The 15,828-nt window shown below is 45.4% G+C and overlaps 1 protein-coding gene across 1 annotated transcript; it reads left to right on the top strand.

Annotated features, from left to right (window-relative positions):
* Positions 1-9,963: 9,963 nt before the first annotated feature.
* LOC146081257 (uncharacterized) lies at positions 9,964-15,502 on the top strand. The gene is made up of 2 exons (XM_083189379.1): positions 9,964-10,197; positions 13,726-15,502. The coding sequence occupies exon 2, from the start codon at positions 13,745-13,747 to the stop codon at positions 15,134-15,136; it is 1,392 nt and encodes a 463-aa protein (XP_083045505.1). The 5' UTR covers positions 9,964-10,197; positions 13,726-13,744; the 3' UTR covers positions 15,137-15,502.
* Positions 15,503-15,828: the final 326 nt, after the last annotated feature.

Below are 15,828 nucleotides of genomic sequence, written 5' to 3'. Positions count from 1 at the left end.
GACAGATGAAGGCGAGGTGCAGCAGCCATTACAGGAGGATGAACTGGACTTGGAAGTTCACTGACAGGCTCAGGGCCACTGAGAGTGGTCTGTAGTTTATCCAGCCGGGAAGACAGATCTTGGAGACAATGAATCACTTGGCTCTGCGCAGCCTCTTGCTGATCCAAGCGAACAGCCAGTTGCTGTACAGGGCTGGATGGTGATGGTATAGTATCGATGGTGGAACATCGGATCCGGAGTATCGGATTTGGAGTGGAGACTGTGGGTCCGGAATGACGGACGGAAACTGGAAACAGGAGATCCGGAATATCGGACTTTACTGACGATGATGGAACATCGATGGTGAGCGATGATGGAACATCGGAAGGACCAGAGTCCCGGAGCTAGGCTTGAGTGCTGGGCTGTAGAAGCAGGATCACAGGAGATGGAATAACCTGGAACTTCACAGGAGATGGAATGCCTGGAACACACTGCAGCATAGGAGAGACAACACCAGCAGGAATACACTTGCATGGAGACAAGCTGAACACACACTGGAGACAACTGAAGCACTAGCAATGGTTCTGAGAGCTCCCAGCATACTTATACCCACTGAGTGGCCAGGATTGGCCGGGCAGGTATGACTGGGAGATCAGAACCAACAGGATTGGACAGTGCAAACATGTGACTGGGAAAAACATGGCAGCCCCCATGTCTACTATGGCGGGAAAGAGTGTTTGTGCACGCCATGCTTGTGGCTGGGAGCAATAGCGGCGGACAGACGGATTGCCGTGCACTGGGCACTGTCACTGGAAGACAGGAGAGCGGTGCGCCACGCAGCCGCGGACCCAGCAGCGCTGAGAGGACTGGAAGATGGCAGCAATGATGGCGCATGGCAGACAGGACGCCGGCAGGGATGACACTTGAACCACAAGCTGAACCTGCGGAGGCACTTAGCCGGTAAGAAAGTCTGTCTGACAGCTCGGATCGTGACACGAAGATTTAGCTGGTTGTTTAAAGGGGGGCGGGGGTGGTTTTCTCTCCCCCTCACACCAGAAAATGCAGGGACTAGGTTTGTGGGTACTTGTGAGTTATCTGGGCGTCCGATTTTTTGATTGTATGCCTTAAGTTAAGGCATACAATCAGATGCGATGCGATACGATATCGCATCGCATCGCAGCCCGAAGCGTGGCGAGCGAAGCGAGCCCCGCGAGGGGACGGTATTCCGTGTCCCCTCGCGGGGCTCGCTACGCTCGCCACGCTTCGGGCTCGGTGGCTCGCTACGCTCGCCACAGGTTTATATCCAACTCCATGCCCACTTGGATAGTAGGGGTATGAAAAGGACCCCTTTTTCCCATTGAATTCCATGTTAAAATGGACTCAGTCCATTTTAACATTGATTCCTATGGAAAAATCGGGTCATCGCATCGCATCGCATCGCATCCGATGGTCGCATGCGATGCGATGCGATGTCCCGATCCGACCCGATTTAAAAATCGGACGCCCGGATAACTCACAAGTACCGGTTTGTGTAAAAGGGGCCAGTCCGAGAATGTCCCTGCAAGATCTTGGGACCATATTCGCTGCATTTTCTGGTATATAAGGGGTAATATTTCAAATAGCCGGGACATGCAGTGCTCTGAATACAGCCGGGCAGCCCCCTGTTCTCTGCCCGGCTGTTAATGGCTGTCATTTCTGCCCGGCGGCGACTGTCCTCCAGTTACCGCGAGCATGTATTCCCCCTTGGCAATGAGCATGTAATCCCACATGGCAATGAGCATGGAACCCCTGGCAATGAGCATGGAACCCCTGGCAATGAACATGTAGGTATGCAACACTTATGTAGCATCATTTTTAATAGGCATTATGGTGTTTGGCATAATACGTAATGGAGATTATGGTGTGAGGCTTAACATGTAATGAGCATTATGGTGTAAATTTTTAATGTGCGCCTTTGGCGCGCAATGCTCCTATTTATGAAGCATATTGTGCATTATTGCTCAATCTGTTTGGTATAGTGCAGGTATGTCCAAACTATGGCCCTCCAGCTGTGAAACTACAAGTCCCATCATGCATTGCCACAGTTTTGCAATTAAAAACTATGTCAAGGCATGCTGGGATGTGTAGTTTCACAACAGCTGGAGGGCCACTGTTTGGATATGCCTGGTATAGTGTGTAATCTGTGTGTAATCTGTGTGCCATATTTTTGCTCAATCGGTGTGAATTTTGTCTCATTCCATGTGGCATAATGTGTAAGAAGCAAGTACAGTATAAGGGGTTACTATTGTGTTGCATGATTTGTATAAGGGGTATATGGTGTGGTAAACTTAGGTTACCACATAAAAGGTGTTGACATACTGTCTACCAAGTTTCGGCTTTCAGTATTTTTTTATGACGGGAGTGCCGCCTCACCCCTCAAGTATCTTAGGACATCGGCGTCCTGCGGGTGCACCTTTGGAGTGCACCCGCCAATATATCTCCCTGCATTTTTCTTATGCCAGCCCCCTGCCTTTTCCAGGCATATATAATTATTTTAAAGTATTTACACAAATAGAGACACACCCATGAGCAGACCACCCAAACTTATTTAACACCTACTAATTTTCATTTGTGTGCTGCCCTGGAGTAGTCAGCCTGTGCCGGCATATTGGGGGCCCACACCCCAGACCCATACCGAGTGTTAGGGACCCCCAGTGACAGAGATGCCTTGACGTACGGCCTGGGGGCTTAGCCCTATATCTGCAGATATATGCAACCAAGATCTCTGTATTATCTGATTATTATATGTATATTTCTCATTCAGTGTGCAATTGGGATACAAACTGTTTTTTTTCCTAACCAGATTTACCCCTCCATGTTGGCACCTGAATGACATTACCTCTGATTGAGCAGCTTGCCAATAAAAGTGTTGTGCAGTTGAGAGAGGCATAGATGGGTCAGCATTAGGAGGGATTGTTGACACCTGAGTGCCATTGGAGAAGCCAGGGGTATCTCCAGGTAAGCTGGCTCTCAGATGTTGTAAGCCATTATCATGTGGCCTTACACTGGGCTATTAGGCCCTTAAATTTGTTATTGTGCATGGGATGGGTTTGGGAGTGTGATTCCCTCTTTGTTGGTATGGCTGGTCTGCTCCAGGTTAGCACACCCTAACACTTTATTAACATTTATGTTTCTCCCTATCACATTGTATGTATTATTTTAACCACACCATCACCTCCTTACATAGCACTTATGTGCTTCTTATTTAACACCTACTAATTTTCATTTGTGTGCTGCCCTGGAGTAGTCAGCCTGTGCCGGCATATTGGGGGCCCACACCCCAGACCCATACCCAGTGTTAGGGACCCCCAGTGACAGAGATGCCTTGACGTACGGCCTGGGGGCTTAGCCCTATATCTGCAGATATATGCAACCAAGATCTCTGTATTATCTGATTATTATATGTATATTTCTCATTCAGTGTGCAATTGGGATACAAACTGTTTTTTTTCCTAACAAGAGTTAGACCCTATGTACTTTACAGTAATAAACACACAACGTATGCCAGATACTGGTGTGTTATACAAGCCGAGAACAAACTTGTGGCATGATTAAGACCTGTCCTGCATATGTTTGCAGCCTAGTGAACAGGTAAACGCCCTCCCGGCGCCAGGCTCCCATCACTAGCATGCGATGTGCTACCTAACATCCCCCGCACATAAGGCCGAGCAGAAGAGAAAAATCATTTGATGGTTGCACTCAATGATTTCTCTCCCCTTCGGTAATAAAAGTCAGTCTAAACTGAATTTTATTCCGGCCGCAGATCGCCAAAAAGGGGAGTCGCATGCTTGCATGTGCAGTGGAACACCCAGCGTTTCATGGGGATACCCATAAAATGCTGGGTATTCCCCTGCTACCGCAACCTTGCACGCCTCCATTCCGCCGCTCCTGGAGTGAACAGCTCGGTGTTTGTGAAACTCCTGGGGGGAGGCACATGCGCAAACCCCCCACCCCCCACAGGGCATAATTTGGACCCGAAGCAACGCGTCTGAACCTGCCCCATAGTATTGCCAGTGCTATTTTTCAGGGGGAGCAAATAGGAGTGCCACATCAGGAGTTCTCTGGAATTGTGATGTCACCTGGAAGAGTACTCCTTCCAGGGGTGGCCAAACCTGTCCGCAAGATCTACCAACGGTGCATGTTTTCCAAGCAACCTGTGGATTTATAGTAGGAATGAATGCAGCAGGTTTTAAAATGTGACAGTTAGTAATGACTGTAGCTGTGCACCAGCTAGGTAACATGGAAAACGTGGACCGTTGGTAGATCTCGAGGAATGGTTTGGCCACCCCTGCCTCAAGGTGCCCATACACTAGTAAGATTTATCTTCAGATCTGGCTGGTTGGAACAAAAACATGGTTATGGATGAGTGACAGTTTGTCAGTTTTCCAGCATTTCCAAGCAAATGGTCCACTGTCAATTGCTCTCATCCGTAACCAGGTTTTTGTTCCAACCAGACAGATCTGCAGATAAATCTGCGTGTGTATGGCCACCTTTAGCCTTTCACTTGACAGTCCAGGAATTATACTGCTGTCGCTGTGCAGTTGCTTGAAACTAGAAATTCCTTCATAGAATGTAAAGCCCCATACATAATAGACAACTTTTTAAAAGATATCACTAATTTTGGCCCTTCTGAGAAATATATTTAAAAAAATCCATACCTCCCAATGTGACCCATTCCAGGAGGGACAAGTTGCTTCATTCCTGGACTTTTCTGATATTGAGATTGCCATCATCTGTGTTGAACTAGTTACTTAAGAAAGGTTATGGCAATTATATGAGAGACGACGACGTAATGTAGCATTTTATCCCTCCTGGAATGGGCTGTGTTGGGAGATATTGAAGATAGCTTATTGTGTATGCATCGTTAATGACAACTGTTACAATAATGTTATTTATATAGCACTTTTCTCCTAATAGGACTCAAAGTGCTTGCATTAGCCTTTTACAGCACAAAATACAAAACAAACTTAACAACGGACATTAGTGAAATGCTTGGGTTAACAGGAAAGTCTTGAGTCTATTTTTTGTTTCCAGAGTGGAAGCTTCTCGAACTGTGGCCCTTATTCTAGTTGATTCGGACGAATACGTATTTCGGACAGGAACCGAGTGTTCTTAGCCCCGCCTACCGTACGGATTGCTCATACCGTCCGAATGCGGTAAGACACCGAGCGAATGGACTGCGCATGGATGTTTCATGTGAACACCTCCTCCATCTGTGGGAACCTCCCCCATCCTCCGATGGTCGGTGACCATCGATTGATGGACCGTGCGGACAGCCAGCACCGAGTGCTCCAGACCACTCGGATATTTTTCCATATGAAAGCAGGGATATGGGCGGGCAGCTGACATCCGGCTATGTCAGCTGCCCGCCCCCCACACGTGCGTCACGGCCGGATTACCATACGTACGCCAAGCGGTTTCATGGGAAGGCCCATGAAACGCGGGTCGTACGCATATGGTAATGAGCCCAAACAGCCCTTCACGCCCTTTAGGGTTATTATTGAGTTTTCAGTGTCTGGAGCAAGGACAGGTAAAGTTCTGATCATTTCACCCAGTGGTAACATGTAAACTGCGAAAAGCATGGGAGATAATATGGAACCCTGTGGGGCACCACATGGAAGTGGCACTGGTGATGATGAATACACTCCAGATCAGGGCTGGGCAACAGTGGCCCTCCAGTTGTTGATGAACTACACATCCCAGGATGCTTTGCATTAGTTTTGCTATGTGGCCATACTGAAACTGATGCAAGGCATGCTGGGATGTGTAGTTCATCAACATCTGGAGGGCCGCTATTGCCCAGCCCTGCTCCAGATGAAACTCTCTGTGACCTACCAGTGAGAAATGATTTGAACCAGCTAAGAACTGTGCCATCCAACCCACAGAAATTTTTCAGGTGCTGAATTAGAATATCATGGTCCACAGTATCAAATGCTGCAGAGGGATTAAGATTTAGCGGTCACCTCTGTCTCTTGCCATCAGAAGATCATTAAGCACACATACCAGGGCTGTTTCAGTGCTGTGTCTTCTGAATCCTGACTAGAATGGATCATAAATATCATGGGCTGACAGGCAGGTTTCTAGCTGAGTTGCTACCACTTTCTCCATAACCTTTCCTAGAAAAGAAAGGTTTGATACCGGTCTGTAGTTGCTCATGCAGTCTAAAAAAATTTTAAGAAGTATTCTAACAATTGCTTCCTTTAGTGGCTCAGGAAAAATGCCAGTTTGCAGAGAGCTTTGAACTATTTTTGCAAATACAAGGCCAATTATGTCCATACCCCCTATTAACAACTTGGTTGGGGCAGGGTCAAGGTCCCAGGTGGTGGGACGCAGCCTTCAGGTAATTTCAGCAATGTCTTTTACATCCATTGGGTCAAAGCTGTACCAAGAAGTCAGGTGGCTTCCATTCTCAGGCTTGATAGTTTGGCACTTCTTTGATGACACTATGAGGAATCCAGGCCCGAATGGAAGATACTTTATCTGCAAATTCATTGCAACTTGACTGGGAGAGGACTTCATCAGGCTGCAGGCATGCTGGTTTACAAAGCTTCTCCACTGTACGGAAAAGCTGAGCAGGCCTATTGTTTGCTGTTCTGATCTTATTTGACAGAAAATCTTTTTTTTTTCCCGAGTGATTGTTGATTGATATTCTCCAGTATGTTTCATTAGTTTTAACTTATCCTCTACCATGTTCGACTTCATCCACCGTCTTTCTAGTCTATGATTCTGTTATCAAACCAAGGGGCTTGACAGCATGGTGTATGGTGTCGTATACGCATAGGGACGATAGTATCCATTGCAGCTATCAAATACCTGTTATAGTAACAGACTATGGGGCAAGCATCTTCACAGGCCCCCATTACTGCAGAGAGATCCAGGTTTGCTGCAAGAGCCCGGAGAGTCATACCCTTCCTTGGGCGATATCTGGTCAACTCCATGGGTTAGGTTTTATGTCAGGGGTTGCAACTCAGAACCAAATTGAGTGGTGGTCAGACCATGTGACTGGGAGCGACGGGGAGGTGGTGGAGAGCTCCGTCGGAATGGAGCACGCGAGCATCTCGTGCGCGGGCCCCCTTTAGGCTGATGGCGGGGGCTAGCAGCTGGCGATTCTGAGCTGCAACAAAAAAAAATATTTACTCTGTATTTCTATTAACTGGATGTCATTGGGTCAGATTCTGATGGAGTTGATATCACTGCTGCTTCCTTGGATGGTAATGCAGCAGCAGACATGTATTACATACAGATTCTTCCTGGGAAAGAATGGAAAGCAGCACTGGAGCTCTCACTCATCTTCGGCCTCAGAGGCCAGGAAATCTATGTTAAACTGGAAAGGGATCATTGGATAGACAGTAACTAGGTCTTCAGGTGGCCTCTGATATAGGCCCTTATTCAGATCTGATCGCAGTACAAATTTGTTCTCAAAACGGGCAAAACCATGTGCACTGCAGGTGCGGTAGATGTAACATGTGCAGAGAGAGTTAAATTTGGGTGGGGTGTGTTGAAACTGAAATCTAAATTGCAGTGTAAAAATAATGCAGCCAGTATTTACCCTGCACAGAAACAAAATAACTCACACAAATCTAACTCTCTCTGCACATGTTACATCTGCTCCACCTCCAGTGCACATGGTTTTGCCCATTTTAAGAACAAATTTGTACTGCAATCAGATCTGAATAAGGGCCATAATGTGATGTCAGCTGCTCGCCCCAAGCAGTCATCGATCTGTCTGCGTTTGCAGAGGAACGCCCAGTGTATTCCATACTTGCCTACTTTTGAAAACTAGTTTCAGGGAGATTATAGTTGGTAATCGAATTTTGCACAGCGCCCCGTTGAGGGGGCATGTCATGCTCCACCCAAAGGGCGAGTCTAGTTCCATATATGGAGAGATTGTGAAAAGCAATTGTGAACATGGCACTTACAAGCGTGGGTGTGTACTGCTACATCTGAGAGGAATCTATTTAAATGACTTACAGTTATGGCCTGGTACATCGTGGCTGCGTTGCGCATAAAGTGCGCCATGCAAATCGCGCCTGGATCGCGCCTGCTCCTTGCGCTATAGTCCCGTTATAGATCGCGTTATAACGTAACGTAATCTTGTAAATGTAACCTGCACTTACACTCATTGACCACCAGATGTCACTTTTCCCAAACAGTACAGCGCATGCGTAAAAATCTCTTCTACAAAACAGTGGCCGCCACGACTTTTCACTACGGATTTTGTCCTTACTTTACGGACAGATTGTTTTGTAATTATTCGCAGAAGCAGCTACGTACGGTCATTTATGTAATTGGTACAGAAGCCATGCTAACCTTTGCTATTGCTGGATGACTACTTAAAACATTATTTGAGGACCTACAGTATCATACTTTACACTACGGATTTTGTCCTTACTTTACGGACAGAGTTCTTTTCTTTTATTCGCAGCCGCAGTGACGTACTGGATGGTCATGAACTGTATTTGATTGGTGCAGAAGCCATGCTAACCATCTGCCAGGAGTGAAGTCACAGGCAATAGTGGCCTAGCGGGTAGAGGCACGGCTTCACTATCTCAGTATCAGTAGTTCGATCCTCAGTTGATTACATTATATTTTTATTTTTTAAACGTTTTTTTTCGCAAAATAGATTTAGCTTTTCAGGTAAAACTCCATGCCTTGAGGACCGTGTTTCGGGATTAAATTCGCTAACCATTGCTAACCAGCCACTTTTCACTACGGATTTTGTCCTTACTTTACGGACAGATTGTTTTGTATTAATTCGCAGAAGCAGCTACGTACGGTCATTTATGTAATTGGTACAGAAGCCATGCTAACCTTTGCTATTGCTGGATGACTACTTAAAACATTATTTGAGGACCTACAGTATCATACTTTACACTACGGATTTTGTCCTTACTTTACGGACAGAGTTCTTTTCTTTTATTCGCAGCCGCAGTGACGTACTGGATGGTCATGAACTGTATTTGATTGGTGCAGAAGCCATGCTAACCATCTGCCAGGAGTGAAGTCACAGGCAATAGTGGCCTAGCGGGTAGAGGCACGGCTTCACTATCTCAGTATCAGTAGTTCGATCCTCAGTTGATTACATTATATTTTTATTTTTTAAACGTTTTTTTTCGCAAAATAGATTTAGCTTTTCAGGTAAAACTCCTTGCCTTGAGGACCGTGTTTCGGGATTAAATTCGCTAACCATTGCTAACCAGCCACTTTTCACTACGGATTTTGTCCTTACTTTACGGACAGATTGTTTTGTATTTATTCGCAGAAGCAGCTACGTACGGTCAGTTATGTAATTGGTACAGAAGCCATGCTAACCTTTGCTATTGCTGGATGACTACTTAAAACTTTATTTGAGGACCTACAGTATCATACTTTACACTACGGATTTTGTCCTTACTTTACGGACAGAGTTCTTTTCTTTTATTCGCAGCCGCAGTGACGTACTGGATGGTCATGAACTGTATTTGATTGGTGCAGAAGCCATGCTAACCATCTGCCAGCAGTAAAATCACAGGCAATAGTGGCCTAGCGGGTAGAGGCACGGCTTCACTATCTCAGTATCAGTAGTTCGATCCTCAGTTGGTTACATTATATTTTTATTTTTTAAACGTTCTTTTTTTTTTTTTTTAAACTAATACAGTTACAGTAGTTGGTGCTTATCAAAATCTTTCGGACTTTTCCACAAACAAAAACGATAGTTAATACCCATACTGTACATACTGTACTGCGCTACAGAGAACGTTTTTTTTCAGCAACAATAGATTTCTCCAAACTCAGACACAGACCGACACCTCAGACAATAAGATGTTGATTGCAGTCATACAGTACATGTTAATTTCAGTCTGCCTTTTTGTTTCGCTGGTAATTGTACATACTGTAATTCAAATGCACCTATCAGCTTCATGAAGGATTTCCTTTGTCTCTGCCAGCATAAATTCAGCTACAGTACATTAAAATTGTCAAACAATCCAGTTTGTTTTTCTGCATCTAAACCGTGTAGAATTGCTACGGATCGTCTCTTCATCTCTTGCCTGTATACAAGCACGAGATTGTACCTGTACACCTGGACTATTCATTCTGCTGAATCCAAAGTCAAGTTGTTGCTGCGTTCGTGTTTCTACCGTTTTACCATCATACTGCCTTCCTTCCGCAAGAACACTACTGTATCTTCTCGCTGGAGCAGTAAGTACACTATACAGTAGTACAGTCATTTGTACATTTCACTGATTGCTGCATTACAGTATACAGTAAGCAGCACTACAAAACGGTCCCTGCGCGGAAGCGCTCGGTTCCCACCCTTCCCTGAATGAAGATGTTTCCCTTCTTTCCCTACTGTTCAAATGCACCCGGTGCAGAATACTGTATACAAGTGCCATTGAGAATATTGTACAATGTGTTAAAATTGCCTGGTGTGTATGGGCCGCAAATCCCCGACTAGCGATGACAGTACTCTATTAGGGTGGGCTACTGTAGGCTGCTAAATACTAGTTCTCTCCGTAATACCATTGGTGTAATACCGTAAAACACGTATTTTTTCCTCAAACGAGGGGACCGGTGTTTTTCTCATGTTTACAGACTGTTTCGCAGAGTCAGTCAGTAATAGGAGCACATGTGATACAGTATCGTGATTTTCAGCCATGTTGGGAATCGAGATGGCTGCACAGTGCAGTAGAGATAGCGCCATGTGGAATATTGTACAATGTGTTAAAATTGCCTAGTGTGTATGGGACGCAGATCCCCCGCTACATTTGCGAGGGCAGGATCAACTTTCCCTCCCCCTTACTGCACTTCTGCTTCAGGTACTGTACCATACAGTAAGTACCATAATGAACAGTGCATGATTCTCTTGAGGATCATACAGTACACACTAAACGTTTTTCATCTGAAAATTGCCTGGTGTGTATGGTCCAGAGTTCCCCGACTAGCGATGAGAATACTTTATTAGGCTACTGCAGGCTGCCGCTATGGGTATTGTCCGTATAATGTGTAATAAATCCTGGATTGGGGTATTGTCAGTAATATTGTTGTAATACCGTAAATAACGGATCATTTCGCATTTTTTCCGCATACTGTACTTGTAATTGAAGTAGTCACAGCAATAGGATCACGTGATATCGTGATTTTCCGCCATTTTAGGGATCAACATGGATGCCACATACAGTACAGTGCAGTGCAGTAGAGATACTGTAGCGCCATTTAGAATATTGTACGTGTTAAAATTGCCTGGTGTGTATAGGCCGCAGATCCCCGACTAGCGATGACAATACTCTATTAGGGTGGGCTACTACTGGCAGGCTGCTACTATGGGTATTCTCGTATAATCTGTGCAACTGTAAATACTGTTGGTGTAATACTGTATACTGTAGTAACGTATTTTTTCGCAGTTTGAGGATTTTTGCGCATATTAATAGACTATTTCGCAGACTCAGTCATACTGTTTGTGTAAAAAATCCCCTAGCTGTGTACAAAATCCCCTAGCTGTGGGTGTTCGTATTGTAATACTGTACAGTAATTACTGTACAGTAATACTAGATTACAGGTATCCGGAGAACCAGAATACTGTACCAGTTTATTTTTTGATTTTTTTTATTACATTTTTTATTAATTCATTGCATTATTATTATACAGCAGGAACAGCATGTGGTGTCATTGCATTATTATTATTACAGTATACAGAGGGAGCAGCCTGTGGTGTCATGGCATTACTTTTATATTATACAGGGGGAGCAGCCTGTGGTGTCATGGCATTATTATTATACAGAGGGAGCAGCCTGTGGTGTCATGGCATAATGCATGACACCACAGTCTGCTCCCCCTGTACAATAATAATTATGACACCACAGGTGGCTCCCCCTGTATAATATACAGTAAAATGAATGCCATGACACCACTGGCTGCTCCCTCTGTATAATAATAATAATGCAATGACACCACATGCTGTTCCTGCTGTACTGTATAATAATAATGCAATGACACCACAGGCTACTCCCGCTGTATAATATACAGTAACAATAGTAATACCATGACACAAATTATTATACAGGGGGAGCAGCCTGTGGTGTCATTGCATTATTATTATACAGAGGGAGCAGCCTGTGGTGTCATGGCATTACTTTTATATTATACAGGGGTAGCAGCCTGTGGTGTCATGGCATTATTATTATGCAGAGGGAGCAGCCTGTGGTGTCATGGCATAATGCCATGACACCACAGGCTGCTCCCCCTGTACAATAATAATGACACCACAGGGTGCTCCACCTGTATAATATAAAAGTAATGCCATGACCACAGGCTGCTCCCCCTGTATAATAATTTGTGTCATGGCATTACTATTATTAATAGTAATGCCATGACACAAATTATTATACAGGGGGAGCAGCCTGTGGTGTCATTGCATTATTACAGATACTGTATGTCGTTTTAGATCATGTTAACTTACTACTATCCTGTGTTTTATCCTCGACCAGGCTCCTCCTGTCCTGCTGCGGCTCCACAAATTTCTGTTCCCCTCTCTGCGGCCTCCTGAAGCGTCCCCCACGAGTTGCTCTGCGGGCGGCCCCAGCCTTCCTCCAGTCTCTGAGTGCAGACGCGTGGGTGGGAGGCGTCAACGTCATGACGTCCACACCGCACCCAGCGTCTGCCGACTGCCACTGGGGATAAGAGGGAACAGGCTGCCGGCCGGAGCCCTCCTCCACGTAGCCGTGGAGGCCGGCGGCCATGTTGCTGTGGCCTCAGACATCATTTAAAAAACCACAGGAACATGGCCGCCGGCAGTGAAAAAAAAAACAAACGGCAATGCGGCCTCAGAAACGGGCGCGGCGGCGCGGCCCGCAGCACACCTGCCAGAGCGGCCTGGGGGGCAGATGGCACCCTGCCCCCCGGCCCAGCCCGCCCCTGCCTCCACCCCTCCTAGTCTGTCTGTCTAAGCCCCATCTGTTAACGTACTGTACTTTTGTTTATCGCTTCATCCCTTTTATTGAAAAAAAAAGCTCATGTCTATGCAGTACGGTCACATAATTTTCGGTACTTGTGACACAGTATCTGGGCAGCCAATGTTGAAATTGTATGCCAGTACCCTAAGCATGCGATTTGATGCGATTTCCCTTGAAATTCCTTTGAAGAGAAAATTGCTGTTGCATTGTATGCTATTGTATTGCATGCGATGCGATTTGATGCGATTTTAATACTGTACTGTATGTACAGATGTACCCAGATGCCTGTTTCATACAGTATGTGAAATGGCCCCCCAGACCCCATTTTTAATTGTATTCCCACCCTGATGGCTAAATGCCCCCATTGTTAACGCCACCCCACTATCAACGCCAACCCGAAGCGTGGCGAGCGGCGGCGTTACGCGTCCTCCGACCTTTTCATACCCCCACAATCCACGTCGGCGTGGAGTTGATTTTATATAGTGTGGCGAGCGCAAGTGGGGTGGCGTTAACAATGGGGGCATTTAGCCATCAGGGTGGGAATACAATAAAAAATGGGGTCAATTGTATGATTGTATGCGATGCAATTTGACGCGATTTTAGGTGCGATGAAGAAAATCAGGCGCCCAAATAAGTCACAAGTACTGTACCTACTGTAATTTTCACTACTGTTATACCATAATACAATACTGTATGCTACTGTATTGTACTGTAACTAATGTACTGTACTGTACAGTATGTACTGTATTAACTTGAATCTTATTGTTGTGTATTGTAGAGTGCACTGCCTACTGAAGATGGTGAAAACAAAAAAATTCTATTCTGGAGAACCTACACTTGCATGTCCCAAGAGAATGGCTGCATTAGTGCCAAACATTAAAAATAATATCGTTAAGAAGAAAGCAGGAAAAGAAAATATTCCTGTTGTCAAACTACGGAAAAATGCCAAGGCCAAGAACAAGTCTTTGTTCGCGACTATAGGAGAATCTCACGATGACTGTCTGGTGCAAGACATTAACACTGATGCACAGCAAGACATTAACACAGTGACAGATGTGTCAGTTCCCGTAGATAATGACTTGCACCCTTTGGAGCTTCACATTACACCTCTGGAACAAAAATCTCAATCACCGTCCCGTAGGAAACTTAACTTTCTGGATCACAACCCACCACAATGTAGCTGCACAGGGCTGGTGAGAGACATTTTGGGCAAGATGACCCGCCTGGAAACCCAAAACAATGGACTGTCTGTACATGTGGATGAACTGAAAGCGGAAATTCATGTACTGACAGGACAAATTAAAGTGCTGTCAGGAGGTCTGATTGACATGCTTGCTCAAGCCAAACAATGGCAAGCTGCTACAGGGCCACCCATTACACCCACAACATCTAATCCAGTACAATCACAATTTGACTGCCCTGATGCATTTGAAACAGAGGATTTTGACTTGGAAATGACCCAACCAACCACATCTTTCCACTTTTCTGATTTGGAGATGACACCAGCTTCATCCAACCGATTGGCCAGCCCTAGCGTGGACACAGAAACTGTTTTACCAAATGAATTGGTGAACATGGACACAACACCAGTGTCATCTCACTGGTTGCCTGCCACACATAATGCTTCAGATACACAACAACGTCAGACCAACTTAACAAGTACCCCACTGACATCTCACTGGTTGGCTGACAGACACAATGCACCATCCCAAGCCTCTAACAACATGGACACTGCAATGGTTGCATCATCCCAATTGTCCCCTGGAAATATGATCGTCGCAACCTTACCTCAACATCAAAGAACATCACCTCTACATGAAAGAACACCTAGAATCATACCCAAAGAATTGTGCGCTGTGGGGATTTCCTTGCCTGACATGCCGCTCAAAGTCATCACAGCTGAGGGTGTCAACACTCTCTTTAAAGCAGCGAAGATGGAAATGCACCGTTATGCACAACAGATTTTCCAAGAGCATGTTTCTTTTGACCTGTATAAGAATTGGTGCAATCGGGTCAATTATGATGGGCAACGTAATAAATTTGCAATCCCAGAAAATCTGCGCCTCGATATAGTGACACGGCTCATGGGGAAATTTGAGCTTACAAAGGCTGATTGTACAAAGATAAAGGACACTATAAATGGATTGCTACGGATGCCCAGAGTTACACGCTGGACGTGCTTACTGTAGCACAGCAACTGGAGACGTCTCTTCAAACTGGCATCTACTGTACTCACAGAACAAAGGACTGGCAATGAAATGGAAAAAAAGTACGTTTATGATCTTACTGTACTGTATCTCTCTCCCTCTCTCCCATCCCCTTCCAACATACTGTATCTCTCTCTCCCCCCCCCCTGACATCCTTGTGACCATTCAGTACTAACGCTATTCTCTTTTCTTCTCTCCCCATGCCACTCTACAATGAGCAAAATCAAGCGAGTTTGGGACCGAGAACAAAGGACTGGCAATGAAATGGAAAAAAAGTACGTTTATGATCTTACTGTACATTACTGTATCTCTCTCCCTCTCTCCCATCCCCTTCCCCTGCCAACATGTTTCCCCCCCCCCCCCCGAAACCCTTGTGACCATTCAGTACTAATGCTATTCTTTTTTCTTCAACCCTTATCCACCACATGCCACTCTACAATGAGCAAAATCAAGCGAGTTTGGGACCGAGAACAAAGGACTGGCAATGAAATGGAAAAAAAGTACGTTTATGATCTTACTGTACATTACTGTATCTCTCTCCCTCTCTCCCATCCCCTTCCCCTGCCAACATGTTCCCCCCCCCCCCCCGAAACCCTTGTGACCATTCAGTACTAATGCTATTCTTTTTTCTTCAACCCTTATCCACCACATGCCACTCTACAATGAGCAAAATC

Source organism: Crinia signifera, chromosome 1, assembly GCF_055691185.1.
Source record: "Crinia signifera chromosome 1, ASM5569118v1, whole genome shotgun sequence".
NCBI classification, from domain to species: domain Eukaryota; kingdom Metazoa; phylum Chordata; class Amphibia; order Anura; family Myobatrachidae; genus Crinia; species Crinia signifera.
The sequence above is the reverse complement of the archived record's forward strand: the minus strand, read 5'-3'. Positions and strand labels throughout refer to the sequence as shown.

What these genes read in the sequence shown, in the direction of transcription:
- LOC146081257 (XM_083189379.1), top strand. Translation starts at nt 13,745, where the DNA reads ATGGTGAAAACAAAAAAATTCTATTCTGGAGAACCTACACTTGCATGT.